Source organism: Malurus melanocephalus, unplaced genomic scaffold, assembly GCF_030028575.1.
Source record: "Malurus melanocephalus ecotype Western Australia unplaced genomic scaffold, MMel_1.1 scaffold_79, whole genome shotgun sequence".
Lineage (NCBI taxonomy): Eukaryota > Metazoa > Chordata > Aves > Passeriformes > Maluridae > Malurus > Malurus melanocephalus.
Window position 1 is genome coordinate 2,324,578 of NW_026623311.1, and position 26,960 is coordinate 2,351,537.

The window sequence follows — 26,960 nt, forward strand, 5'->3', positions numbered from 1 at the left end:
CTCGTGTACAGCACGGGTACAAGTTTTATAGGTTTCAGGAATTAGCATATCTATCTAGGATTCCTTAATAAGAAACTTAACAAATGCAGTAATGTCCCCCTATTCTAATGAGTCTTCCCCTGGATGAGGCCAGAGCCCAGTTTACACAAGATGTTCTGGACAGAAGGCTTCACCCAAGGCTGGAGCCTCAGGTTTAAGATAGCACAGGGTACACTGACTCCTTCTTCAGGATGTTTGGTTTCTCTGTCCAGCAGAACTCTTAAACTAAGCTGGAATATCAAGCTTCAGGAATTACAAGCATGTGAAATAAGGAGTACAGGCAGATGCATAGAGGGTACAGAAGCATAAAGGGAAAAGCAAAAAATCATCAGGCATCATTCCCCCCCTTTTTAGAGACTAACAAGACTTTACTTGTCTAGTCTCTACACTACACTAACTACAGCACTGGTTCACACAGGTGCTTACAGCACCAGATATAATACACATGATAATTATCATTACAACTATTATAAATACTTTCTTTATCTAGGCTTAGTTTGGTAACCATGAAGTTATGTTATGAAAAATATTACTAAATTGTAAGGTGTTATTTGCAGAGGCTACTTCATGTAGAATTTGGGTCTCTTTCAAATTTTATCTAAATTCTTCATAATCCTTCTACTTTGGTCTACATAAGAGCAACTGGTGGTATTGATGATAGTACATACCCCTCCATGTTCACTGAGTAAGAAATTGAGAGCTAGCCTGTGCTGTGTAATCACACGAGACGCTCCATGGATTTCTTCTTGTAAGGCTGAAATTGCATCTGCAGTATGTTGTTCAATGTGTTTAATAACGGCTGAGATGTTTATAATTGCTGTCTCTAGYTCAACTATTTTATAGGCGGGAAGGAGAGCTCTCACTATACTATGAAAAACTGTGGGACRTTCAATGAGGGGATTGAGAGATCTTTTCCTTCTCCTATTTGGTCTTTCAATATGATCATGTATTGTTATATTGGGCACTACAGCCCCAAGAGCACAAACCTGATCTTTATCAACAGGCAGGATTTTCTACGCTTTATTACTACATATCTAATACACTTCTGTCCTAAGTGGTAGAGTGAGTCTCTATCCCGTTAATCTCATCTTTGTTACTGCTCTTGGGTTTATTTTTTGCCTGAMATTGGTCTTGYGGCAATATGGAGGAAGAAYGGCTTTTCCGGTAGCATTCATGAGCACACAGCGAACTGTTGAGTTCACACGTTCTACCAGGCAGCTCAGGGGTATAGGAGGCAGTAGAGGGTTACCATCAGTTCGTTCTCACCTTTCTGTACGGTTCTCTTCTAATAAGATGCCAATCAGTGGCCAGTCACTAACCCCATCCAGTGGTGGTAACTGAGTACAGAACTAGCAATTGCTCCTATTAAGAGCTTTGGATATATTTTGGACCGCTGTATTATGCAACTCACGGGCTGACCCTTGACTTATGGTTACTAGTTGGGCAAACAATAGACATGTGAAAAACAGTTTAAACCACATCATCTTGATTTGCATTAGTCCCTGGTTTCTTGATGGTTTCAGGGGCAGAAGCCTTCTTGACTCTGGAGTAGTGGATCCAGGGTCTTTTTCCAGCAACTTTGACTGCAGTGAGGGTTTGCAGCAAAACCTGCAAAAACTTAGCCTGCAGAGGGTCGCTGTCTTACTACTTGATGTAGACCCAGTCTCTAGGCTGGAACGGATGAGAAGGTGTGTCTAGTCTTATAGGCCTGGATAACACRACGAATCTTTGGAGCTTCTGCAAAGTGGAACTCAAAGCCATTAAATATTTCTGCAAATCAATTTTACTTTTATATGAATTTCTCCTGGAATGTGTGGAATCTGGTATGGTCTGCCATATAGGATTTCATAGGGACTTATATTGTCCCTCCTCCTTGGCTGTATGCGAACTCTCAGCAAGGCTAGAGGCAAAGCTTGAACTCAAGTCATTGAAGTTTCTTGGCAGATCTTACTGATCTGGGTTGTGAGGGTTTTATTCATACGCTCAACCTTGCCACTTGCTTGGGGCCTGTATGGAGCATGCAGGTCCCAAGCAAGTCCCAGAAACCTGCTAACTTCTCTGACCACCGTTGCAATGAAATGTGGTCTTTTATCCAATGACATTCCCAGAGGAATCTCAAACCTTGGAATTATGTGGTTGAGGAAGGCTTTTACTACCTCTTTTGCTGTGTTGGTGCGACAGGGTAAGCCTCAGGCCATCTACTGAAGGTGTTAACCAATACCAGTACATATTTGTATCTCTCCTTGTGAGGCATTTCAGCAAAATCTATTTGCTARTAGTCTCTCGGGAGATTTCTTGCTTTTGTCACTCCTAAMAACTCTCTTGCTCGTGTCAGGATTGTTTCTACAACAGGYCTCACACTTGCTTGTTATAGATTGTACAATATCAGTCATCTTTCTCTCAACCACTACTTTCTTCAGATGTTTTAAAAGATTTTCTGTTCTCCAGTGGGTACTCTCATGCTCCTTCTGGGCTATTTCTCGAAGAAGAGGGGGTGGGAGTACAATCTGCCTTGTTGGGGTAACAGCCCACCCACCTTGTTTGATTTCCAGCTTGAAGGGCCTTAATCAATTTTGATCCCCCTGATTGTATTTTGGAGTAAACCCTGTCAAATTTACTTCTTTCTGTGGTACTACTGCAAGTTTGTCTTTTTCTGTTGCTTTACTAAAAAGGTAATTCCTCAATTCAGGGGTTGTTTTTCCTTTTTGATGACTTCTGCAGTGCATGACAGTTACCTCTGTAGTCTTTCGGATACTCTGCAGGAGTTCAAGGATTTGTTCTGTATGCTTAATTTCATTACTTTGAACAGTCAGCAGGCCTTGTTCTTTCTAAATAGCTCCAGTGCTAAGCACATCAGTCTATATGTTTACTTTCTTTCTCTTGCTTAGTTCTAGAGCTTTCGTCAGTGCAATTAGTTCAGCTTTCTGTGATGACACATCTGAAATTGAGGCTTTTGCCTCAATTACTTTATCCGCGGTGGTTACTGTGCAGCCTGTCATCTTCTTGCCATTCTTTGTGAAACTGCTTTTATCAGGAAATAGTTCTCAGTCTCGATTCTCCAGAGGCACGTCCTTCAGGTCTGGTCTGCTGGAATAGGTCTTTTCTATTGTCTGCAAACAGTCATTCKCAGGCATGTTATCAAATAATGTGGGTGACAGAAACATTGCAGGGTTTACGACAGATGTTGYTTTCAGGGTAACATCAKSCTGTTCCAACAACACAGATTGGTAGTTAAGCATTCTGCTTGGGGACAGCCAGTGTCTCCCCTTTTGCTCCAGCATAAACACTACTGCRTGGGGTACATACACGACAATGTGCTGACCAAGGGTGAATTTACAGGCTTCTGGTATCARGATGACAGTTGTTGCTACAGCCCTCAAACACCCAGGCCACTCTTGGCTAACATTGYCCAGSTGTTTTGAAAAATAGGCCACAGCTCTTTGCTAGTCTTCGAGGTGCTGTGCCATCACCCACAGAGCAACACTGAGTCGCTTATATGGAAAAAGTTCAAAAGGCTTATTTAAGTCTGACAGCCTCAGCTGCTCTAGCTGTTTAAACGCAGCCTTTTTACTCTCTATGGACAATAAGATGGTTCTCTTTTCTGCTGCCTTAAGAGTTCTATACAGAGGTTTTACTAGTAGTCTTTTCCAGTTCTCCAGTTCTTTTGTCAGCTGGCTTTCAGATTTCTAGGTGAGCTGGATCTTCTTCCCTGTCTCAGTATCTCTCTTCTCAAAAGCAAAGAGCTTTTGAATAATTTTGTGTACAGGGGTAGGGGTATAGGAAAAGACAAATTTCGGACCTRAAACAGTAAACTACTCGAGTTTACTGGTCAGTGTAGTCATGGTTCCCTGTCTGGGAATCAAACCTTGGTCACAGCAGTGAGAGCTCTGAACCACTAGATGACTAAGGAATGTAATCTGACCTTGTCTCTCCTGTTCAGAGGAGTTATCTGTATCGGGCTTGTCAGAATTGCCTTTAATTGCGATTGTTTCTCCCTTTGTTTCGGCACTGATGGTTCGATCTGCCCCACTGCCTGTTTCCGAGGGACCGGGAGCGGCAACAGGACCTGTCTCTGCTCCGGCCCCACTCCTGCCTCCAGGGCTGTCGGGCAGTGGTGGACCCAGCCCCTCTCCAGCCCCACGGCTGTCGGGCGGTGGTGGACTCAGCCCCTCTCCAGCCCCACTCCTGCCCCCAGGGCTGTCGGGCGGTGGTGGACCCGGCCTCTCTCCAGCTCCACTTCCGTCCCCAGGGCTGTCGGGCGGTGGTGGGGGCGGTGGGCAGTCATCCCCCCCTTCCAACCCCAGAGGGACTGGGGGAAGGGGCAGTGGCAGCAGGGGAGGGGGTGGTGCACCTCCCCCCTTCTCCATCAGTGCGGGCAGCACCGGTGGCGGAGCAGGGGGTGATCCTCCCCCCTGCTCTCTTCTCCTTAGTGAAACCATTTCCACCCAGCCTTTCTGCAGTTGATTGTAGGTTTGTTTTCTGTTTAAAAGTATTGCAAACAACTCTGCATATCTTAGATTTTTATACCTGCACTGGACTCTGAGTTCCACCAATAAATCAGTAATCAACTCATTATCCAGACTCCCRAACTGTGGSTATCTCTTTCTAGTTCTAAGACCTAAAACTGGCCAAACACATGTGCAGAGTCTTACTAACTCCCCCGTGTTCAGAGTTGTCCTCTTCCCAGTTAGAACCCGCCAATGTTTCAATATTACACTTAATGGGGCTTCATGGGGCATCTGAATACTCTGAGAGGATGATACACACCCCATGTTTTGTTTGTAGATGTAAAGCAAATAGAGTTGGAAGCAAGAATCGAACCTGCGACTTTACCTCTCACTATAAAATGTAGCCTAACCTATACTGCAAAAGCAGACTAGAGAGAAAGCAGAAGCGCATGCATGCAAGAAACCTGCCCTTGCTGGGTCTCACACTGCCACCCCAGCAGAGAGACCCAGCGCTTCAGTCTGCCCTTGCTGGGTCTCACACTGCCACCCTAGCAGAGACCCAGCCCCTGAGCCTTTCAGCTGCGTGCTGCACTGAGCCCTGTAGCAGCTCTCAGGCTCTGTGTGGATACAGYGAAGAGCGTCCTCTTCTTTCCACACCCCCGTGGGAAAAGGAAATTTCCTTATTACAGAAAACCCCCCTTTTACAGGGCCCTCGTGGCTACAAACCCACTCTCAATAGCCTTTTTGCTAGCAAAAATACTGTACTCCTTTTATCTTACTTCGCCGTGCTTTGTGTTGGATTTCTTTGAAGTTCCCGGTCTCAGCTCTGGGACTGCTGCTCCCCCTCCCAAAGTGCCAGCAAAGGAGAGGTACAGCAGGACAGGATGTTGTTTTCAATCCTAGAGCTAGGACTCTGTCTCCTTCTTGTCCCATCTGGGGTGCCAGAAAAACTGTTGCCTTGAAAGGSCAGTTTTTAATAATGACACAGACACGGTTAAGGGGATAAAAAGGGTTTTAGCTCGGTATTTGGGATCTCAGGTGCACAACTTGATGRCAGAATGCACCCTCGTGTACAGCACGGGTACAAGTTTTATAGGTTTCAGGAATTAGCATATCTATCTAGGATTCCTTGATAAGAAACTTAACAAATGCAGTATTCTAATGAGCCTTCCCCTGGATGAGGCCAGAGCCCAGTTTACACAAGATGTTCTGGACAGAAGGCTTCACCCAAGGCTGGAGCCTCGGGTTTAAGATAGCACAGGGCACATTGACTCCTTCCTCAGGATGTTTKGTTTCTCTGTCCAGCAGAACTCTTAAAGTCAGCTGGAATATCAAGCTTCAAGAATTACAAGCATGTGGACTAAGGAGTACAGGCGGATGCATAGAGGGTACAGAAGCAAAGGGAAAAGCAAAGTAAAGGGAAAAGCAAAAAATCATCAGGCATCAAAGGCACCTATGATGGTTATGTATYGCRACCCACAAACAGGCCAATGGCAAGGCCCAGCAGAAGTGAAATATGTAGGGCGCAGTTACATGTGTGTGCTTACGCCCACAGGTAAGCAGTGGGTCCCCACCAAATGGACTAAAGCGGTGGCTGGCAGCCTTGGTGATGGTGATGGTTGTACCGATCCCAACAGCAGCGCTGTGGCTTTCACCTCAACCAAAGGTTAACAAATGGGTCACCATGGCCAATTTAACTGGACAGGAGGCGATTTGTCTGGCTTTGACTTCACCAGGCAACCCATTTTCCACGTGTCTAGTCGCCATGCCTGTGGACAAGTGGCCATGTTCATCATCAGTACCACATGTAACAGCAGCAACTGGAATTAGACCGTAGATAATTGAGATTAATGAGGTTTTTGAGGGCTGGGGCATTATGGGTTAGCTTAGTGAATTGCTTAAGGAAGGCTTGCTGTTAGTAGGATTTATAATAGCGTTTACTATAATCGTTAGGATTGAATATGGGTGTATTATGAAGCAGGTTCGCAATATAACTAAAAATGTTTTGCTTGCACAAAAAGAAAAAGGGGACATTGTTGAAGAATGGCAGGGCCATAGATCATTGCAGGCCTTGTGTGAGCAAGACAAAGTCTAAGATGATAGCTGCCTAGACCCCAAGAAATGCAAGGAATGCTGAGAAGGATAATTGCCAAGGGCTGTGTGTCCTTGGGCTGTTGGGAAAGTAGTAAGAAAGCAGCTTGCAGTGAAAACAATGAGAGAGATCTGTGAAAACAAGAACCGAAGAGGGGAGTGAAATGAAAATGTAACTTTCTGAGCTTAGCCAATAATACTGTAGCAAGTAGACATAATTAACTACGAGCATATAAAACCAGTGTGTGACACGAATAAAGTTGAAGATTGCTTTATCACTCATATTGAGTGCTCRCATTCTTCCCCCACACGGCAATTAGCAATTTGCAGTACATCCAGATGGATTAAATTAATACAAGCTCACTGTATTTGCAGAGCTCCAGCCACACATAGGATTTTGCAAAGTAGCTAAGAGGGACATGGCTTCATTTGTGATGTCCCATGGAAAAAAAAATTACTGACATACCTTTATAATRTTAACCTTGCATCAGAAATTAAATGAATGATTTCACACACATGGGTGCCTCCTTGCTTATACAATATATAGTACCCCAGTAAAATGAATCGATATATAATTAGCAGAGTATCCGTACCAATCATTGCTCTAGACCATGGTCACTGGGATGTGCCCAGCTGCCAACTGAGTTAACCGAAAATTATGGTGTACATGTGTGCAAGAAGAATTTACATCCTTCTAAGGAACGTATTTTTCTTCCAGACAAGCACTAATCTTTGTGTTAGTTACTAATGAGTCAGTTCTGTGAAGTGCAGGAATCCACACATTGGAAAATAGTGTTGCATTCAAACACACGGAGATGAAACTCCATAATACACCCTGGTGACTGTAGCTCTTCTACAAATAGATCACTTGCTCTTTCCAGTCTCTTAGGTGTTGGACTAATAAATATATTGATTCCCTTGGTAGGTGTTTCTTGAATCCTTACTTGAAAATGTGCCTTTTCGACTGTAGAAAACTGAAGATCAAATTAAAAGCACACACTTTATGATGAACCAAAACCCACCCATTCTGTGTGAACATTATTGGGTGCCCATAGATTCCCTAGATATTCCCCTGGAAGCTCACAGAGTGCACCTCYAATTCTTGCTCTATCAATTCCTATCACTGTGCTCTGGGATCTTTCACAGCTATGGCTGCAGTAATCCTCACGAGACCACAGCAGTACAAATGGAAAAGGGTTTACAKCTAGAAAGAACCAGACTGCCCCAACCTATTCACAATCAAAAGTGTCCAGGTACCTTCAGAGAAGGGTAAAACAACAATACAGATTATCACGCACCACACCTTCATTTTGTTTGCTCTGAGATACTCAACTCATAACAAAGATTTAATCAGGAGTCCAGAGCATGCTGGGCATGGTAATTTGCACAAAAGGTATGATCTTCCCAGCAGCTCTTTTAAGATGAGGCTTATTTCTCAAAAGGCTGATGCCATGATGTCTCTCCTTAGAAGATACATAGAGGAAGCAAAATGGGTCACAGGGTTGAAAGGTGTTGATATGACCCCAAAATAAAACAGTTGCCATACACTCCCGCCTAAACTAACATTTAGGGAGAGAAAAGGAGGTTCAGTTTAACTGCACTAACTCTCTGAACTAGCTGCTCACTTTTTTTTCTCCGTACATAGTAGCAGCATGTATGATTGTCCCTAGCATCAGCTGAATCAGATAGGAAGGGAACAACCAGGTTAGAGACAGAGCAAGAGGTGAAACAAAGTATAAGCAAATGAAGGATGAGCAAAAATAGGTATTAAGGGGTTTCAGGGAAAAAAAAAAAAAAAAAAAAAAAAAAAAAGATAAACAAAATAGGAGGGAGTAAGGGAAAATAAGAAATCTGAGAATAAAAATCCAAATATTTTATTCACAACCAACTTCAAAATCTCGTATACAAAAAGTTTAAAAATCTGATCCCAGACCTTCACTAGAATCTCTTATTATCTATTCTCCTTTTGTAAAAAGACATCATTCTGACACTAAAAAAGGAAGCTCAAAATGAGATTCACAGCAATATGTAAATTCACAACTGGGATACACAGCAGGGTAACTGTCCTGTAATTTTATCAAGTATATAAGCCTTTTCTGTGAAAYGGAAAGATATTTCTCAATGTTTATTTTTCTCCTTTACTGTTATTATTCTTTCATATTTTTCCCAGAGGCTAAAAAGAAGCACCAAATGTCTGCCTTGCAGCTACTTCAATAAATCTGAAGCAGCATTTGAATTGTCATGCATTGTCCCTACACCAACTTTCTCCAAACTTTTTTTAAGAATAATTCTGAAAATCTTGTGTAAGTGTAAGAGAGAAATGTTAGAATTTTCCCTTGTTTGAATGTTTCTTCAAGAAGCTATTATTATTGACWGGATAATAAGATTTTTGAGTGGTTCCCATACTATTCAGAATAATTCTCATTTTAACAGATAAAATTGCCATATGGACCTTTTAACCAGCAGTATAATACCGTGCATGTTATTCAAAATTAGTGCTGTTTATTCAAAACCTCATTTTTATCAGTCATAGTTTTCATAAACAAAAAAGAACATATACAGAATTGAACTAAACTCATGTAAAGATCCTACTTCTGTATCTCCTTGTAAAGGCAATCCTGCTAATTCCCATCTTCTAATATTTATGCACATCAGATCTCCATCAGTAGTCATGTACTAATGAAACAGCTGTCTCTCTGCAGAAGTTGAAGTTTCATTGACAGCAGCATGTAACTGTGCATGAACTCTCCTGACATACAGCTTACAAAAGCAAGTAAAACCAGAGTTTGAAATGGGAACTGCTGCTCTGCAATCATGTACCTATGATTTGTTAGAAACATAGGTGAGAGACTAATACTCTATTAATATAATTTTGTCATACTGATCAAATCTCAATATCCACATTTTTTTTATAAACTTGATTTTAAATACTGAACAAGCCAATCCTACAGCAGTCTAATGTTTCTCCAGGTATTTAAATGTTGAATAAAGCTACCTGTTGCACAGGTGCTATTAAAGATCATGTTAAATTCAACAATCTTTCATGCAAACTGCAAGTCTTACAGGTAATGTAGGATACTTCAGTGTATCTAATGTAAAAGAAATTCCCATGGAAATTACTTCTCCTATGCTCCAATGACAAGAGGCATCCTACTACATCAGAAAAACACTGGTTACAATGTTTTGGGATATAGTTTTTATATTATCTGTTTCCTGAGCGTTTGTAAGTTCAAGAGATTCATTTCACTACAAGTATGATAGAACACAGAAGGACWGCGTGAGCTAACACAAGCATCACGTGGCTGCCTTTCAAAGCCTTTTAGAAAAGTCCTCTATTGGGGTCAAGTCAAATGCAAAAACACCACACACTCTGAATAGGCTAAGAAATCCTTGATGGGAAAGCCCAGAAAGGTCCCTGTTTAGTGGCCACTACAAAAGCGGAAGGAAAAGAAAARTAATACTAGTGGTACAAAAACTAAACCACCTGTCACTCCTTAAATAACTCTCTGCACAACACACACGGCTCAGAAGGTCATCTTTTGTTCTCATCTACCAACTGTCCTTTTGACACTTCTTCATAAGAGGAATGGAATGGGGAGAGGGGGACCAGGACAGGACGCAAGAACACCATCACATGGTGTGAAAGCAGCCAAGGAAATGAGGCAACTGAAGTTCGCAGAGATGGGCAATGACAGGAACTCAACACAAAGGAAGGATGCCAGGAATAAACAGAAGCATGCAATAAATATAGTACTTCAGAGAAATGTTACACTTTCATTCAAAACTAGCCCAGAATAAAACATGTCTCAGCATGTGGAGTGGCAGAGCAAGGTAAACCTGCTGGCAGGTTGCATCAATCTCTCTGGGTCCAAGAAGATTTCTAGAGAGCTAATATGACATGGAACTCAGCATTGCATTATCTCCTGCTTTGATGCTGAATCCTTTCAATACTTTTTTTATTCCCTTGTGTCAGGGTATGGAAGATGTATATACAACTATGAAAATGTAATGTCCAAAACTAAAAGTGCAGTTTAATGCTTATTTCATCACAGTTTGAGGCATTACATTATTGCTATCGAATTGTGAAGGTAGCTTCAGACTGTTAGCTATTTTGGACATTAGTCTTTTTCCTGCAGAGCAAGAAAAGCATCAAAGGAAACAATTTAAGCTTTTTCATTTCATCGGTACAAATCAATAGGGACTATTACTGCGAGATCAACTGTTCAGACCCATGCTGGTTCAGAGTCCCCCAGCTTTCCAGTGACTGCAAAGAAATGTGACCATTATTCTGAAACCATGTGTCAACTGAGAATATTTCAGAATAGAAATACGAATTATTGTCCCATACATTGTTTTGTGAAGTTCCTAAATCACTGCTRGCAGCATATTAATAATGCTCCACAATTTCTGAACAGTCTGTCTACTTCCAGAAGTGTTGGATGGGTTTTCTACTACTTTGAAACTGGTATGTTTTATTTAAATAAATATATAGCCAGCATTTTTAATACAATATTTCTCTATTAATAATTAATATTTATCAAATAAATAATTAAATAAACCATACCAGGTAAACGACAGACTTGTGAGGGGATTTTTTAGCTGTACATTAATATGTGTATTGTACAGGAAGTTGCATGGCTCTGCTTGAAATTTAATGTTTTCTTCAACTCTTTTCTGTCCCATTACATTTTTGATGAAGCAGTGTGTAACTGAAATATAAAATACATTTTTATAGCCACTGACTTTCACACTGTGAATAAACTAAATACTCCAACACCAGAATGAATTGCTTGAAGTAAACGCTCTTCACACTTCTATAAAAAAGTGGCATACACACATGTGATCCTTGAGATCCATCCTTCCAGAAAGTAAAATGGAGGAAGAGTAAGAGGAATGCATTTGTTTCTAGACTGAAAGAAATCTGTGGCATTAGAAATGGTTTAAAGATGACATTTAGCAACAACTACAGCATCAGCAGCTATTCCAGCRAGGTGATTGTCCCACTCTACTTGTGCTGGTGTGGCCTTTACCTCAAGTCCTGTGTGCAGTTTTGGGCACCACAATGCAAAAAAATACATTAAACTACTAGAGAGCATCCAATGGAGGGCTACAGAGATCAAAGTATCAATTAGATTGGAAAATACCTCTGAGATCATCAAGTCCAACCTATGACCAAATAGCACCTTGTCCACTAGATCATGACACCTTGTCCACTAGATCATGGCACTAAATGCCACATCCAGTCTTTCCCTAAACACTTCCAAGGACAGTGACTCCACCACCTACCTGAGATGACTCTGCCACCTCCTTTTAGGCAATTGTAGAGTGATAAGGTCTCCCCTGAGCCTCATTTTCTCCAGGCTAAACACTCCCAGCTCCTTCAGCCATTCTTCATAGGTCTTACCCTCCAGACCTTTCATCAGTTCCACTGACCTACTCTGGACATGCTCCAGCAACCCAACACTCTTCTTAAGTGACAGACCCAAAACTGCACACAGCACTCAAGGTGTGCTCAGTAGTGCACGGGGGCAAACACTGCCCTGGTCCTGCTGGCCACACTACCTCTGATACAGGCTAGGATGCCATTGGCCTTCTTGGCCATGCTACCTCATGTTCTGCTGACCAGGACCCCCAGGTCGTTTTCCACCAGGCAGTTTTCCTACCATTCTGTCCCCAGCCTGCAGCACTGCATGAGATTGTTGTGGCCAAAGTGTAAGACCTGGCACCTGGTCTTGTTGAATCTCAGACCTATGGATCCAGCCTGCTCAGATCCCTCTGCAGAGCCTTCCTATCCTCCAGCACATCGACATTTGCATCCAACCTGGTGTCATACACAAATTTACTAAGTGTAGACTTGATTCCCCTCATCCAGATCATCAATAAAGACATTAAACTGGGCCCAGCACTGATACCTGGGGAACCCCACTAGAACCAGACACCAGCTGGAGGCAGCAATATTCCCCACCACTCTCTTGGCCCAGCCATTCAGCCAGTTCTTAACCCAGTAAAGAGTGCACCTGTCCAAGCCATGCGCTACCAGCTTCTCCAGGAATATACTGTGGGAGACACTGTCGAAGGATTTGCTGAAGCCCAGATGATGAGAAGGGAAGCCATACAAGGAGCTGCTTGGATCACTTGGCTTGTTCAGTTTAGAGAAGACTGAAGGAAGACCTCATTGTGGTCTACAATGAGGAAGTTTCCTCATGAGTGGAAGCAGAGGGGCTGGCACTGGTSTCTTCTCTGTGGTGACCAGTGACAGGACCCAAGGGAATGGCCTGAAGCTGTGTCAGGAAAGGCTTAAGTTGGATATCAGGAGAAGAGGATGGCTGAGCACTGGAAGAGGCTCCTCAGGGAAGTGGTCACAGCACCAAGCCTGACAGAGATCAAGAGGCATYTGAACAACGGCCTCAGGGACATGGTGTGACTCTTGGGGTGTCCTGTGCAAGGCCAGGAGCTGGGCTTCGGTGATTCTTGTGGGTCACTTCCAACTCAGGATATTCTATAGTTCCATGATATAAGGCAGCAGGAAGAGAGTTCCAGAGGATTACATGCATCAGGAGGTGCCTKCAGTCAGCAGAGGCAAGCACAACAGCTTTCATAACAAACCCAAATTCACTGAATTAACTTCTGTGTGTGTTCCCTGGGACTTAAGGCAARGGCTGTTATTCACCATGTATCCACAGGCCTGCCAAAGGCTTTCTGCTCCTTGTTTTGATCTCACTTCTGCCTGCAAGACCTGGTCTTCTGAATCTTGGCATACAGTAGCTGCCACATCAATGTGTGTCATCTAAAACAACCAGACCATAGCTCTTCATAATTTATGACTACGGATAAATACACTTCTACCAAATGGAAGTGAAAAATCTTTTGTTTCAACCCCTAAACTTCTTCAGATTCATTACAGCCTTGTGAGGTACTGCTACTGAGGTCTCCCTTTTATATGAACCATGGAAATAATTACAGAAGTAGTAATAAACCTGGTCACAAGCAGGTCACAAGCAGGAACCAGCATCACACCTAACTGCAGTGTGAGCTATCAGCAGTCTGGGGCTAGTACTTATTTCCCACTACCCTCCTCTCAGAAAATGTTACCAAAGCAACTGAAGAACATGATTTCTCTGCCCAAAAGATAATTGCAAAATGTTTAGGATGTGCAATTTATGGAAAAGGTACATCAGCTAATGAGGCAGCCCAATTCTGATTCATTCCCCTTAATAATGGGCTAGCTTGCAATTACTGCTGAGGGACACACGCAGCCCAGACCACAAGAGAGCTGTGACAGCCCCTGTTGGCCATCTGCATCCAGGACCTCAGTTTGACACTGTATCACCTGATCACCTGGAAGCACATATTTGACCTAATGCCTGCTCACCACTGCAACCCACCTGCCTGTCATTAGCTGAAAAGGCAGGAAAACACAAAAGACAATGTGGTATGACATAACGTATCTCTATAATAAGGAAAAAAAGTCAGCACAATACAGACTTTATTCCATACCTAATCACTGGTGAAAGAGTGCAAAACACCACTCCCTCAAGGCCAATAAAGGCTTCAGTTTGCTCCTGTGGAGTAGCCTCCAAGAGAAGKCAAGCAACCTTTTTATTCTTTGTTTTTTTACTAACTTTGGGAAGGGGAAATGACCCATGAAGATTTCACAGACAAGGGTCACTAAACACTCCCTCCTGAGGAAGTGTTTAAAACCATGGGACACTTGAAGACATTTAAAGTCCCTGCTTCACTTGACAGGTAGAACATTTAAATCAAGACACTGCCATCATAGAAGGCCTGGGAAAATATGGGGTTTTTTCCCTTTTCTGACCAGACAACAAAAATCCCCACCCTGCACATCCACCTTCTCTAGATGCTGCATGTACTCCTCTCACAGATTCTTAATGCTGTTACATACCATGTTGAGCATTACATCAACATGATTACAGTAAAGCCATGTATTTAATGAAATATTAAGCTGCCCTGACCATTCAAAAGTGTGTTGGTTTTTTTTTTTTTTTTTCAGTAGCCCAGCCCACAACCAGGGTTCCAGAGCCCTGGATACTCATCTACATGTCAACAGAATATTTTAAATGACACACTGCTGTGAAGAGCTTGCAAGAACAATAAAATGCTATCAAAATTACAGAGCTTCACGTCTGCTTGCTCTGCTATAAATGTACCTGCTCATAGTAGGTGTGAGCTGCTCATCCTTGCTCCAAGGAATAAACACTGAAAACAGATCTTTGCATGGCAGCATAATTCCTGCACACCATAACTTTTCCTAGGTACATACAGAAGTATAAAGAACTGCAAAGCAACAGATTCTGGCATAGGAAATTACTTAGACCAATCTACTGGAATAAATCATTCCATCAAGCTACTCTATCACAGCCCTCCTCASCTGGGCAGGAGAGAGAAAGTAAAAGGAAAAACTCATGGGTCAAGGACAGGGAGAAACCACTTAACAGCTACCATCATAGGCAAACTACACTCAACTTAGTAAAATTAATTTAATTTATTGCCAAATAAAATCCAATTCAGGTAATGAGAAATAAAACCAATTCTTAAAATACCTTTCCTCTACCTCTCTCTTCTTCCCAATTTTAATTTCAGTTCCAATTAATCTACCTCCTCCTCCTGGAGTAGTTAAGGGGGATGGGGAATGGGGGCTGCAGTCAGTTCACCACACATTGTCAGTTCTCCCTCCTCAGGAAGAGGACTCCTCACACTCTTCCTCTGTTCCAGTGCTGTGTACTCCCCACAGGAGACAGCCCTCCACAAACTTCTCCGACGTGAGCCGTCCCCACAGGCTGCAGTTCTCCATGAACTGCTCCCATCTGTGTCCTTCCACAGAGTCTCAGGTCCTGCCAGGAGCCTGCTTCAGTGCAAACTTTCCACGGGGTCACAGACTTCTTTGGGCATCCTCATGTTTGGGAGTGGGGCCCTTCAGGGGCTGCAGGTGGATCTCTACTCCCTCATGGTCCTCCCTCAGCTGCAGGGCCACAGCTGCCTCATCCTCRCCATGGACTGCACCACGGGCTGCAGAGGAACCCTAGCTCTGGCTCCTAGAGCACCTCCTCCCTTTCCTTCTGCATGGACCAGAGTTGCTTCCCTTACATGTTCTCATTCCTCTCTTACAGCTGCTGTTCCACAGCAGYTTTTTCCCCCATCTTAGCTATGCAATCCCAGAGGTGCTCCCACYATCACTGATGGKCTCAGCCTTGGCCAGCAGCCAATTTGACTGAACAGTATTGGTTATTCTCAGTTTGTCTACAGAACATCTGAGTTTGTTCAGCTCCAACACCATCAGTGGCCCTGCAAAACAGTTTACCTACATCTGCCTGCTTTCACAGTCTCAGAGATGTTCTTAGGCTGATATTTTCCATGGCTTTACTCCAGACAGCAAACTTTTTCACCTAAAGCCTGAGGGAAATCCTCCTAAGGATGAAAGAAATAAGTAGAAAGAGGACTAGATAAGAATGACAACTCCCTTCCCTCCAATGTTTCAAATATGTCAACAATTCTTTTATTCATGAGGTTATAAAGACCTTCATATTTTTTACAGCTATGGAGTGATACAATCTAAGACCAGAAGGAATCCCTTCCAGATCTTTTGTAGCATGAGGTAAARAAGGTCTTACAATAATTTCTGTACCAAGCCTGGAACATCTACTCAAAAGACAGATGTTCTTCACAAACATTTCCAGTGTAGATTTCAAGACTGCAAGAATCCCCTGTTTCCTACAAGAGGTGTTTATTTTACATTGTTCCTGCCAACACTTTCTACTTCTTTGACAAGTTTTTTTTCCTAAATCACTGCATGAAAAAGTATGAAGCAGCAGGGAGGAAAAGAAAACCTAAATACTGCTCAGATATAGTCAGCATGGAGCACCATAGCATAGCATCAAGCATCCTTATGGTGCTGCAGTGCYCATTCCACCTGTTCTGTACTGCTGTATCAGAAAGGCAAGATAAGGATGAGTTAGAACCTACTTTAACTAAAACTCACTGAAAATTAGAGGTCTAAAATGTCACATTACTACAGAGAGGGAGAGTCCCCTCCCTACTTCAAGAAATATTTAAATCCAATAAAAGAGCAGTAACATTTCTTTCAATAAATTTTAAAACACAGAAAGMAAGCACGTAATTTGAGGAGCTTAACTTTCTTTGGACCTTTACTTTTGCATTGCTCTGACTTTTTTGCTGTTTCTGTTTTACACTGTAGCAAGTTAAATAGAAACTGCACCCATGGTTATTCCAGCAACACTCTCTACTTCATTGTGCATCACAAAGTATTTTGTGGTAAGCAACTTCCACCCCAAACATAGCCCTGGAAGTAGGTCCAGCAACCACATTCACTAATGGCAAAGGTTACCTTTCCTGAATGCAAACCTAGTCTAGGCTAACACAATATAGTAAGTTCTGACTTTGAGACAGCTTGGAAAAAGTACTTAGCTTGTAAAAAACTACATATTGATCTGCTTTTCAAAAAACAAAATAGGAATAGAGGAGATTTCACACATACTGAATGACAATTGATGACTCCATGGAAATAAAAGTTTTGAGCATCTCATTGAAAGCCAAAACACATTTACTTTTTTCTATTTCTCTTGAAAATGTAAGCTTAATGCTCTATCAATGTAAGTTTACAACACACAATGTAAATACATTTAAAGAAACCTCTTTTGATATTAAACTGGACAAGTTATGTTCTTGGTACATGGAGATCCATGAGGAGTAAAGCTGGTGCAGCTGATGAACCCAAGAGATGTGGAAAGGCAGCATTACACTTGTCAAAAAACACATGAAGAGAAAATCTCTTCCACAGCCCCTGTGGCTACCAGACAGCAAAACCCTGTTGCACAGGCTGAGATCCCCTTCAGGCCGAGGGCCACATGCACTCTACAGCTGCAGCACATGTGTCTGGGTATCCCGGAGAGACCCATGGCCCTTCAGATGACAAGATAACTGCAAGCAGCCACACGGCCATCACATCACAGGATCAGGGGTACAACTTCCTCACAAGGTGAGGTCCTCCTTCCCCAAGGACAACCTCCAGTCACCGAGGGTGAGCAAGAGAGATGATTACAGACCAAAGCATTAAGTCCAAGTGCTGAAGTCTCGGCTGGAACCTGAGCTTTGTGTCCTACTGATGGCCACCTGAATGACTTTTCTAAAGTTCCATTTACTGTCCCCATATCTCCCCATCTCTTCACATTACCCTATGGTTGTGAAATCCCTTCCCCTTTCTGCTAATGGCAGGAGGGCCACCCAGACCAAAGGCTGCACACCCTGTCAAATCTCAAACTATGTATTTTGAGACAACAAGAACAATGCAATAATATCTTATAATGATTAGCATCTCTGGCATCAATCTCTCTAGACACAAAAGGATGCAAAAGAAATCTGTCACTTGTGACATTTAGAAACAAAATCATTTCACACAAGAAGGGACAGTCATTATTGGCAAATGTTAATTACACTACTTATTCTGACACTGCCCACAGAACATTTTTCCCCAGATAATGCTCTATAAAATAATGGCAAAGCAGTCTCATTTATTAGAGTGTGAAAATCTTAAGACAGATGCTTTATTGCAGAGCCCAGTGCTTCTGCACAGTCCTTTGCTTACCCATCTTAATCCAGTTAGACAAGATGTGCTTTGATCAGCCTGGTGAACTGTTAGGGACCTGGCAGCACTTTCCACATCTTCCTCTTCCTGTGAAAGCACTCCTGGCTCAGAGCATGGGTGAATAAGTGAAATTGCTTCTGCAGAAGACCACCAGTCTCTCTCCATACAGGCAAAATTCTGTATTCCTGGAGATAAATTGAGTCCACAGGCCATTATGCAGACATGCCCTTGTCCAAGACAATATGGTAGATGACATTAAGCTGATCTGAAGACAAAGAGGGATCCTCTCCATCTTCAGACCATTGCTAACAGTGCAACTGCATTTCTCCTCTTTCCAGAGTGGTTTCAGGGAAGCCAACATATGAAGGGAGATTAAGCCTAAAATATTCTGAAAGGGCACCCTTCTCCCATTTCACTTTGCTGCTCCTTTCTTTCCTCAAGCCTGCACATACCAACACATGACCCAACAGTCTTTCAAACAGCTTCTAGGTTGTTGTGCAACCACATTAAAATAATGTCAATTTTTAACATTTATGTTTTCTAGTTTATGTCAATGCAAGCCTGGCTGTGAAGAGATTCTTATTTTAGAAAAAACACAGGCTGTTTCCATAAAACACAAAATAATACACTTATACAATCCTATTCTGAAATAAAATGGTTTGTTTGACAGCTTTCACTAAACCAAAAAGGTGTGAATTAAAACAGGTTTGATTTTGTTTGTGAAAATYAATCTCTCTCTGAGCCATAAATAAGAGCACAGTTTGCTTTCTTCATGTGTCTCTCAAGTACTAATTTCAATTGCTAAGACACAGATGGTAGCAAATGGTGTTTTGTAAGGGACCACTCGCTGCATTTTTTTGCTTGGTAAGACAAACTGCAAATAGATTCATTCATTTGCAATTCAAGCCATGAATCAACTCAGTTACCAGTAGATGGGTGGGAGAAACTGAAACACAAATTATACAAAAACTACTGGTGGTGCAATGTTGAAATACAGCTCAATTGACAAAACCTCCCACAGCTCCCCTTGAGCTCATGCTCAAGACCCTCTCTTTAAAACCACATGTTTGTGTCTATCTGCACCTACAGCAGTACCTGTGTATCTCAGTGTAGAATTCTATCTCCCCTTCACAGCTTCTGGTGATTTGCCTCACAGGTTTAACTAAAATAAAACCTAAAGGCAAAGCCCTGAGACACCAAAGGTATTTAAAACATTAGATACAATGTACATAGTATGATCTTAGTAACTTAGGAGCAAGAGTTTACTACCTAAATAGTGTCCAGGATTAGCTCTCACTGCTGTAAATCAGGATTTAAAAGCCCCTTCCCTCCTCCATCCTTTCAACCAGGAGTCACCTTCAAAGATGGAGTGCTATTTCTCCTGGAGGCTGGGACCAAACCAGCTGGAGAAAAGCTGGAGATGGCATTTGATGCTGTGTGCAACCACCTGCAGTCCACTTGTCACCACACAGACAGTCCTGCCACTYGCCCTCTCAAGGGCACTGCTATGAACCTGTCCCCTAGAGAATGTGCAGACCTCAGGAAAGGGGCAACACCTTCCCGAATAAAAGAATCAGGAGACACTAAATAGGGTGAAGGATGGTGGGAGGAATGCCTGGATCCAACAGCAAGTTGGGACAGAGACTCATTTACACTAGACACTTTTCTTCCCAGATGGATGTCGTGGGGTTTGCTGCCCCCACAATGTCGTGGGGTTTGCTGTCTTCCTGTGGAAAATCATTGTCTTTAGAAAATGAAGCATAGTTTTGGTAGAGAAGTGTTTTTGTTAGAACTCTGTGGTCTGTCTCAGAATAAGATGTTCTGCTTTGCAAAGGTTTATTTGTTTTACACACACGTGCACACACTCACCTAGGTCTATTAAATTCAGAACTCCTATGACAGTATTCCCTTTCTTTGTTCCACCCTTTGCAGCTGCAGAACAACATGATATGTTCATAAGAAAATAATGGGAAAAAAGTATTGATTTCGTTTTCAGACTTTAACCTGCTAAAATTGTTTCCCATTGGGTTTTTTTTTTTTTTTTCATCATTGGAATCCAAACTCTCCAGGAGTTACAGATGCCATGTTCCACAGAAGGAGAGATCAGGACCTTACAGAATTTGGGCTGTTATACACAGTTTTTTCATTATTGTTTGCAGATGAAGTATAGTCTTTAAAATAGAAAGTAAATATGTAGTTGGGTTACAGGCTCTGTTTCCAACTTTCCAACTGTCCAGTTGCTCACCTCTGACCAAAGCAGTAGGTGTGGCTAACCCCTCTGAAAACAGGATTATGAAATGCGAACACCTACAGACAATCTTTGAAATCTGCATAAGAGAACTGCTCCAAATAAGAATCACACCATCTCTCTTGACATGGGTTTACATAAATATACTGACAAAGATTACTCTAGAATTTTAAAAAATACCCAGCTTTTCTCTGGTAGAATCTTTTAACTCAAATACATATGGTACCACTGAAGTGCAGATGTTACATAAAGAATGAAGGAGAAATGTTTGGCCAGGAATACCAAAACAATGGCTTGTGTAAAAAACCCACTTAATCGGTTAAAAGTCATGATCAAACCCTTAAGTTGCTTCTTACTTCAACTTTCATACACAGAAGTAGAACAAGAGAATTTGGTATGATGGTGAATACATCGTTATTTCTTAGATTATTTCTTAGGTGCTTAGATTCCACAGTTAGAAGTGTCTTCTAAGTATCTGACAGTTGGAGTTTGGAGCTCTGCCCCATTCTGGATGTGATCTGCACTTCTAGGGAAGGCAGAACTGAAGACGTGCCTGTGTACCAGGTACCTCAGCCAATGCATTCCTTCCCCTCCACACACACACAACCCCCAYGCATGGCAAATCCCACTTCTCCTGCAGCCACTAAGTGAAAACATTGCCTTCTGTGGCCATCCTCGCTAAGGGTGGGCCACACAGCAGTTAGGTCTACAAAGTGATAGTGTGTCAAGAGTCCTAGGCAGGCTACAGAAAGTAGTGGTGTGATATTASAGAAGTACAGCCCCAGCCACCCACCCCAGCTGAGCTTCCCACTGCAGTCAGCGAGCTAACACTGAGGAATCATGGCAAGATTTTTACCTTAATGAGAGATGTCACAGGTCTCCGATTAATCAGAAGAAGCCATTAGGAATGACCATTCAACTAGAGTAAAMATCCTTCCAAAATAACTGGTATTAAAACTATGTTTGTATTCTCAAATGAAAAATTTCGTTTTCTAACACTTTAGGCTTTTCTTATTTAAAAACCTGATTTCACATCATAGAACTTTGAGGGGTTTCCTACTAGGAGATCAGTCTCATTTCATTAGTTCTTGATTTTATCTACACTTTCCAATTCCAAGCACTATCAGTTAATAGATACCCTTAAAATCTTATGCGTGTGTATCTCTTATAAATGGAGCTCGCATAGTTAAAAGTGTCTCGCACGATTGATTTATCTGTGCGTCTCTGGTGAAAAATGTCTTTCTGTAGCTTCCTGAGCCACTGGGACACTGTCCTTCACTCTGAAAATAAATCTCCAGTGAGCAATTTTGCTTTGCAAAAATCACAGTAACATGTCCCCGTACAAAAAGATTACTGCCTAGTTCCCCAAGTTCAAGACTGCATACATTTTTCACATGTCAAGACAAGTGTTGGCCATCTTTTTACTCCTTTTCAGCTAGGGAATAACAGAAATCTGAGCAACTAAGGTAAGGTTTTAGCAGTCCTCAAGCCACAGAGTATCAGAAAACTTATGCAYATGACATATCATTCTTTTGACAGACCAGATAAGGATGATGCTACTGAACACTGTCAATACAACTGTCWATTTATTTGTGGGTCTTTTCATAGAAAGATGTGCAGTGTTTACCAGTTTTGTACTTTGGAAGGGWTGTAAAATAGCAAACGAACTTCTTAAGTCCTCCAATACATCTTCTAAAGGTACCAGACCTGATTTTTTTGTCCCTTAAGAGTGAATCACAGGGAATCAAGTACATCTCTGAGTTTACTGTTGAGTGACGAAAAGTGGAACTGATTTTTCCTGGCAACTTTTGATGACTGCAATACAWTAAATCCGAGAGCTCTGAAACAATCAACCTGACAAGGAACAATAAAATAGTTGTTCTAGCAGCCAAGGCGCTCTAAGTGAAAGATCTGAAGGATACCTGTGCTTAGAATTCAACTACTCTAACAAGAATCAGCCCCTCAGTCTGCAGGAAAAAAAAAAATCTTCCCCAAGAGCCAAACACACCTCCGCAGAATCCAAGTGAGATCCGAGGCGGAAAGCCTGACTAACGCCAGAAGTTTGTGAGATAGTTTTTCTTGGCGGCTGAGCGCCCCGTGCCGGGTTTGGGGTCTCCCTTCGGCAACAGGGAGCTGCCGTGGTCGCGATGTTGGAGGGAACCAGCGGCCCTGACGCGGCGCCCGGCCCCGCCGCCCGCCCGGCGCTGTGAAACACGCCGGCGGTGAAGCTGCCGCTCTGCTCGGGATGCAGAGCACCGGAGGGAAAGCGATCCTCGTTACCTCCCGATCCGCCGGCAAAGCACGCCCGGAGACGCTCTCCCAAAGGCATGCTCCAGCCAAAGTGGGGCGCTCCCGCCTTTCCCGAAGTTCAGCCCCACGCCCCGGCAGAAAGCGCTGCCCTCGGGAACCGCGCACACGAGAGGATGCTCGGCCGGTCCCGGTGCGGCAGTCAAGGAGCGGTAGCAGGGAGCCCCGCCGCACGCAGCCGGGACGCACCCGGCCAGCACTGCCTGGCACTTACCCCAGAGCAGCAGGACCGGGAGCTGCCGCCGGCGGCTGCCCTGCCCCTCCATCCCAGCGCGGGCGGCGGCGAGCGGCCGCGGGGGACGGAGCTCGCATGGGGCGGCCAGTCCGCAGCTGCACAGGGCCCAAACCCGCCTCAGCTTCCCCGCCGGGGAGGCTCCTCTTCACGCCTCGGCGGCCAGCCCCGGGCGGCGGCGGAGCGGAGGCGGGCGCGCCGGGAAGAGGCTGCCCCGCCTCCGGGTGCTCCCAGCGCCGGCGGGGCGGGCACGAGTGAGGGTCCTCTGTGTGCAGGCTCGCGCGGGCGGCCGTGCCTCCCGGTCTTCCTGAAGCCACGGCACGAAGGATGCCGCTCCCAAGCTACCGATCTGGATGGGTGTTTAGAGGGAAGGCACTTACCCCTTACGGGGCGGTTCTGGTCTTAAGTGTCCGAGGGATTCAGGGACACTTCCCCCCTTGCCCCGGGAGCCAGAGCAGCTTCTCGCCTCCTATGACAACGTCCTGGCGGTGGGGCATGAGGAGTGGGAGGGCCACCTGTGTTAGCCCACCTGCAGCCCTTGCAGGGCACCATGCAGCTGAACATTGGCAGCGAGCTGACCTAACCCCACACAGACCCATAGCAGCTTGCAGCTCTGAAATGCTAAGTGTATTTTTATATTGCTATTTCATCTTTGCCTGGCTCTTTTAAGAGATGGTACAGCTCCTGATTTTCATCAATATTCAAAGGCTGTGTTCCTGGAGCTCTCTCTCTAGGAAATTAGCATCKCCATCAAGAAACACTACACTGGGAAGCTGCTAAAGAAGGCTTTTCTTACATAAAATAATTGTATTGCTCAGTAACAAAGAGTGAAAGTATTCTTCTAGGTACACGCACACTCCTTTCAATAACAGCCTTTTAGTAGAACATTAAATCACTGACATTATTAAAGGTCAAATATACCACAAAATTTCAAATTTCAAAAGAGGATTTCAAGCCACACACAAGAATAAAGGGTACTTTCATGTATCKGTCAGATTGTTCCTATTGTTTTTGTATGTTTCCAAACACTTTTGGAGAGTGGTACCCCAACACAGCAGCAGAATTATGCGTTTCATATGCCTTTGTAACCATTGTACTAAGTACACAACCTTTGTCTGACTTATGCTGTTATCTAGGCTGAAGGAAATGGCAAACTTTGGAAACCATAGAGAAGGCTGGAAATGCAGTGTTGAAATGGCTCTGCAGACACTTAAGTGTGTCAGTGAGAATGAACCTCCTATAGCTTGTGTGCCACTTTTTCCACTTAGYTGGAAGCAAACCTTGTAAAATACCATATACCATAAATAAACCATAGCTCAGGGAGATCATCCTTTAGCAGAGGGGCTGCCATTTCTGCTTTGTAAGGAGTGTTTGCAAGCTGCCCCTGCCAGAAGGAACAGCAGTGAAGTGACAAGCGTGCAGGCACGTACACCACAGACTTGTTATGCCATCTATAGCATCCTTTCTAACAGTAAGATCTTGATTTCCATCACAAATTTCCATTACTGACAAATCTGAAAATACRGTTGGTAATTTCAATAATTTAGACTGATCTCCAGGAGGTTTAGCATGTATCATGCTTTATACACAACATTATGTGTTTTAAGAATGACAGTATATTATACAGTATAAAGACAATATTTTTTGTAACACACATGGAGATAATGCTGAGAGGGTTTTTTACATCCATTTTATTTGTTTGCTTTGCCTATTTCAAATGAGAAACTGGCAAAGTGAATGTTACTTCTTCCAACTCTCAAGATTCAACAAGCACTTCCCACTTTGTGCTTGCAGCACAYAGTTTGAAGGTGCAAACAGTATGTCTGAAGTAGAAACAACAGATAGAATTTATAGGTAAATACACTAAGTCAGTATGTTTCACTGGATCACAACCCAGCTATGCTAGGTGATATCTTCAGCAATGCAGTCTAGAATGACTAAGTCTGAATCCCATTTGAGCAAAACTGTGACAGCGTTAGAATGGTCAGCAAGATAGTTCAAAAAACTGTTTGCAGTTTTTCTCTAAGACTGCACAACCCTCCCCCACCCCCTCTATTGCAGTAATGCAAACAGATTCACTTCAGAATGACTGCAAACCTTTCTATTCYGCAAAACTGCCTTGGTAGCATCATGCACCTTCACCAGCAGCAGAAATCCAATTCACCTTCARATAAGAAATACTATAAGTGCCCTTTGCTGTACAAAGTTCTGAATACCATCCCTGACAACATACACCATCAGTGACCTCAAAACCACAGCCTGTTGTAATTTCCAGACGTACAACCACCAGAGATCACAGTAGCCCTTTTTCAGGTACCCTGAAGACAATGCTGAAATGACATTACTTCAGGTATTGTCCTAAAATGCTTAAATCTGCTAATAAGACATTGACTAAAAGGAAATATATGGAAAGTTCCTGGAGAGACTGTGGTGAGAAGAGATAGAAGACAAGCCGCAGGACAGCTATTATTGCCAGCACTAGTGCTCAGAATGGTGCAAGGTAATGTAATACATTTTCCCCCTCCAGAGTTTAACAGATTCAACAGAAACTGAAAAATAGTAAAATAAATTAATAAAAAGCTGAAGACATTACACTATGGAAAACATCATTTCCTTTCCTTGCTGCCTCAGGAATTAGCCCAGAGAGAGGGGCTGCTTGCCTGGATGGAGAGACTTTGCCCGGTGTCAGATGGAAAGCTTTCTTCACCTGTTCCTAGCACAGTAATTTTGTGAAAAAGACACATTAAGATTTCAAGACCACATTTTAATGGGATTGCTTGCTGGACTGACGTTTGAAAAAGTAGGTTCAGTTCGCCTGGGGTTTTCAACTAAAGTAGGTCATCCTTCCCATTCACTGCTCCTAGGACCACACCTTCTCTGCTTTGGAAATTTAAAAAAAAAAAAAAAAAATGGATCTGCAGCATATTCAAATAATTCCTGTCTTTTTACCATCAATTTAGCACGTTTTTACATGCTAAACTGCCTGTCCCCCATAGTTAAAAAACAACCCTTCTTCCTGTGACTCAAAGGCCCAACTGTGTTATATTGACTGCTGTGCTTCTCTATTCCATGACTGCACATAATATCCAAATTGAGTTTACATTAGTCAAATCTGATGAGCTGAAACTCTTTATGCCTTTATTACCTGAACTGAAGGAGGAGAAAAAGGAACATTTTTGTATGTAAAGACCTTAGACTTTTTTACAATAGAGCAGTCATGGAATAGAGAAGAACACAAGTATCTTGCCAGTCTTCTCGARTTTGATTTTTAAGCCACGTGTGGATGTGTTCTGTGATTTCAGCAGGGTTCTGTCCTGGTTTGAAATACAGGTGTTTGCCAATGAAYGCAGGGACACCACTTGGAGTGGTGGATATGACCCCCCTTCCCTCCGAATTATTATAGCTTTGAAAAATCAYGGGCTTTCAGGCAAGAATATGGGTAAAAGGGAATAACTGTTTTTACTAATATGTACAACAAGGTGAAACAAGTAACAACAACGATAGCAACAACCAGCCCAGTCCCAAAYTYAGTGACAGTCTTACAGAGACACACCCTCCTCTTTGGTGCAGTTATAGTCCCAGTCGGCAGGGGCGCTGTTGGCTCCCAGCCAGGCAGGGCAGGTGCAATGATTCCCTGTCAGCTGCAGGTGCGCTGTGGCGCGGATCCCGGCTGGCTCAGATCTCCCCCATCGCCAATGGTGGACACAAAAATCGGCAGAGGTGGACAGAGAAAAAGTTCCTCTGCAAACTCACAGTGGAAATGCCGATCTCGSTGCTCCTTTGGACAGCAAGAAACCCAGGACAGCAAAGAGACGAGCAGAATCCCGCGGCTGCGAGACGGGATGGAGCTGAGCTCAACCCCTGAAGCTGGAATCTCAGGGGGTCCCCTGCAAGGCACAGGGGAGAAGATCACAGTGCAGCAAACAGAAACCCAATGAGCAGAGATGCTGGACTCTGCAGAAAAAGGCAGGC

At 43.2% G+C, this 26,960-nt stretch overlaps 1 protein-coding gene across 2 annotated transcripts in view; it reads right to left on the minus strand.

The window, feature by feature from the left end:
• RAMP3 (receptor activity modifying protein 3) overlaps nucleotides 1-23,151 on the minus strand; it is a 59,279-nt gene extending 36,128 nt beyond the window's left edge. For both annotated transcript variants that reach the window (XM_057367481.1, XM_057367482.1), the window contains exon 1: nucleotides 22,971-23,151. In XM_057367481.1, coding sequence (XP_057223464.1) covers nucleotides 22,971-23,022 — 52 coding nt within the window. In that variant the 5' untranslated portion in view covers nucleotides 23,023-23,151. The remainder of the gene's footprint in view (nucleotides 1-22,970) is intronic.
• Nucleotides 23,152-26,960: the final 3,809 nt, after the last annotated feature.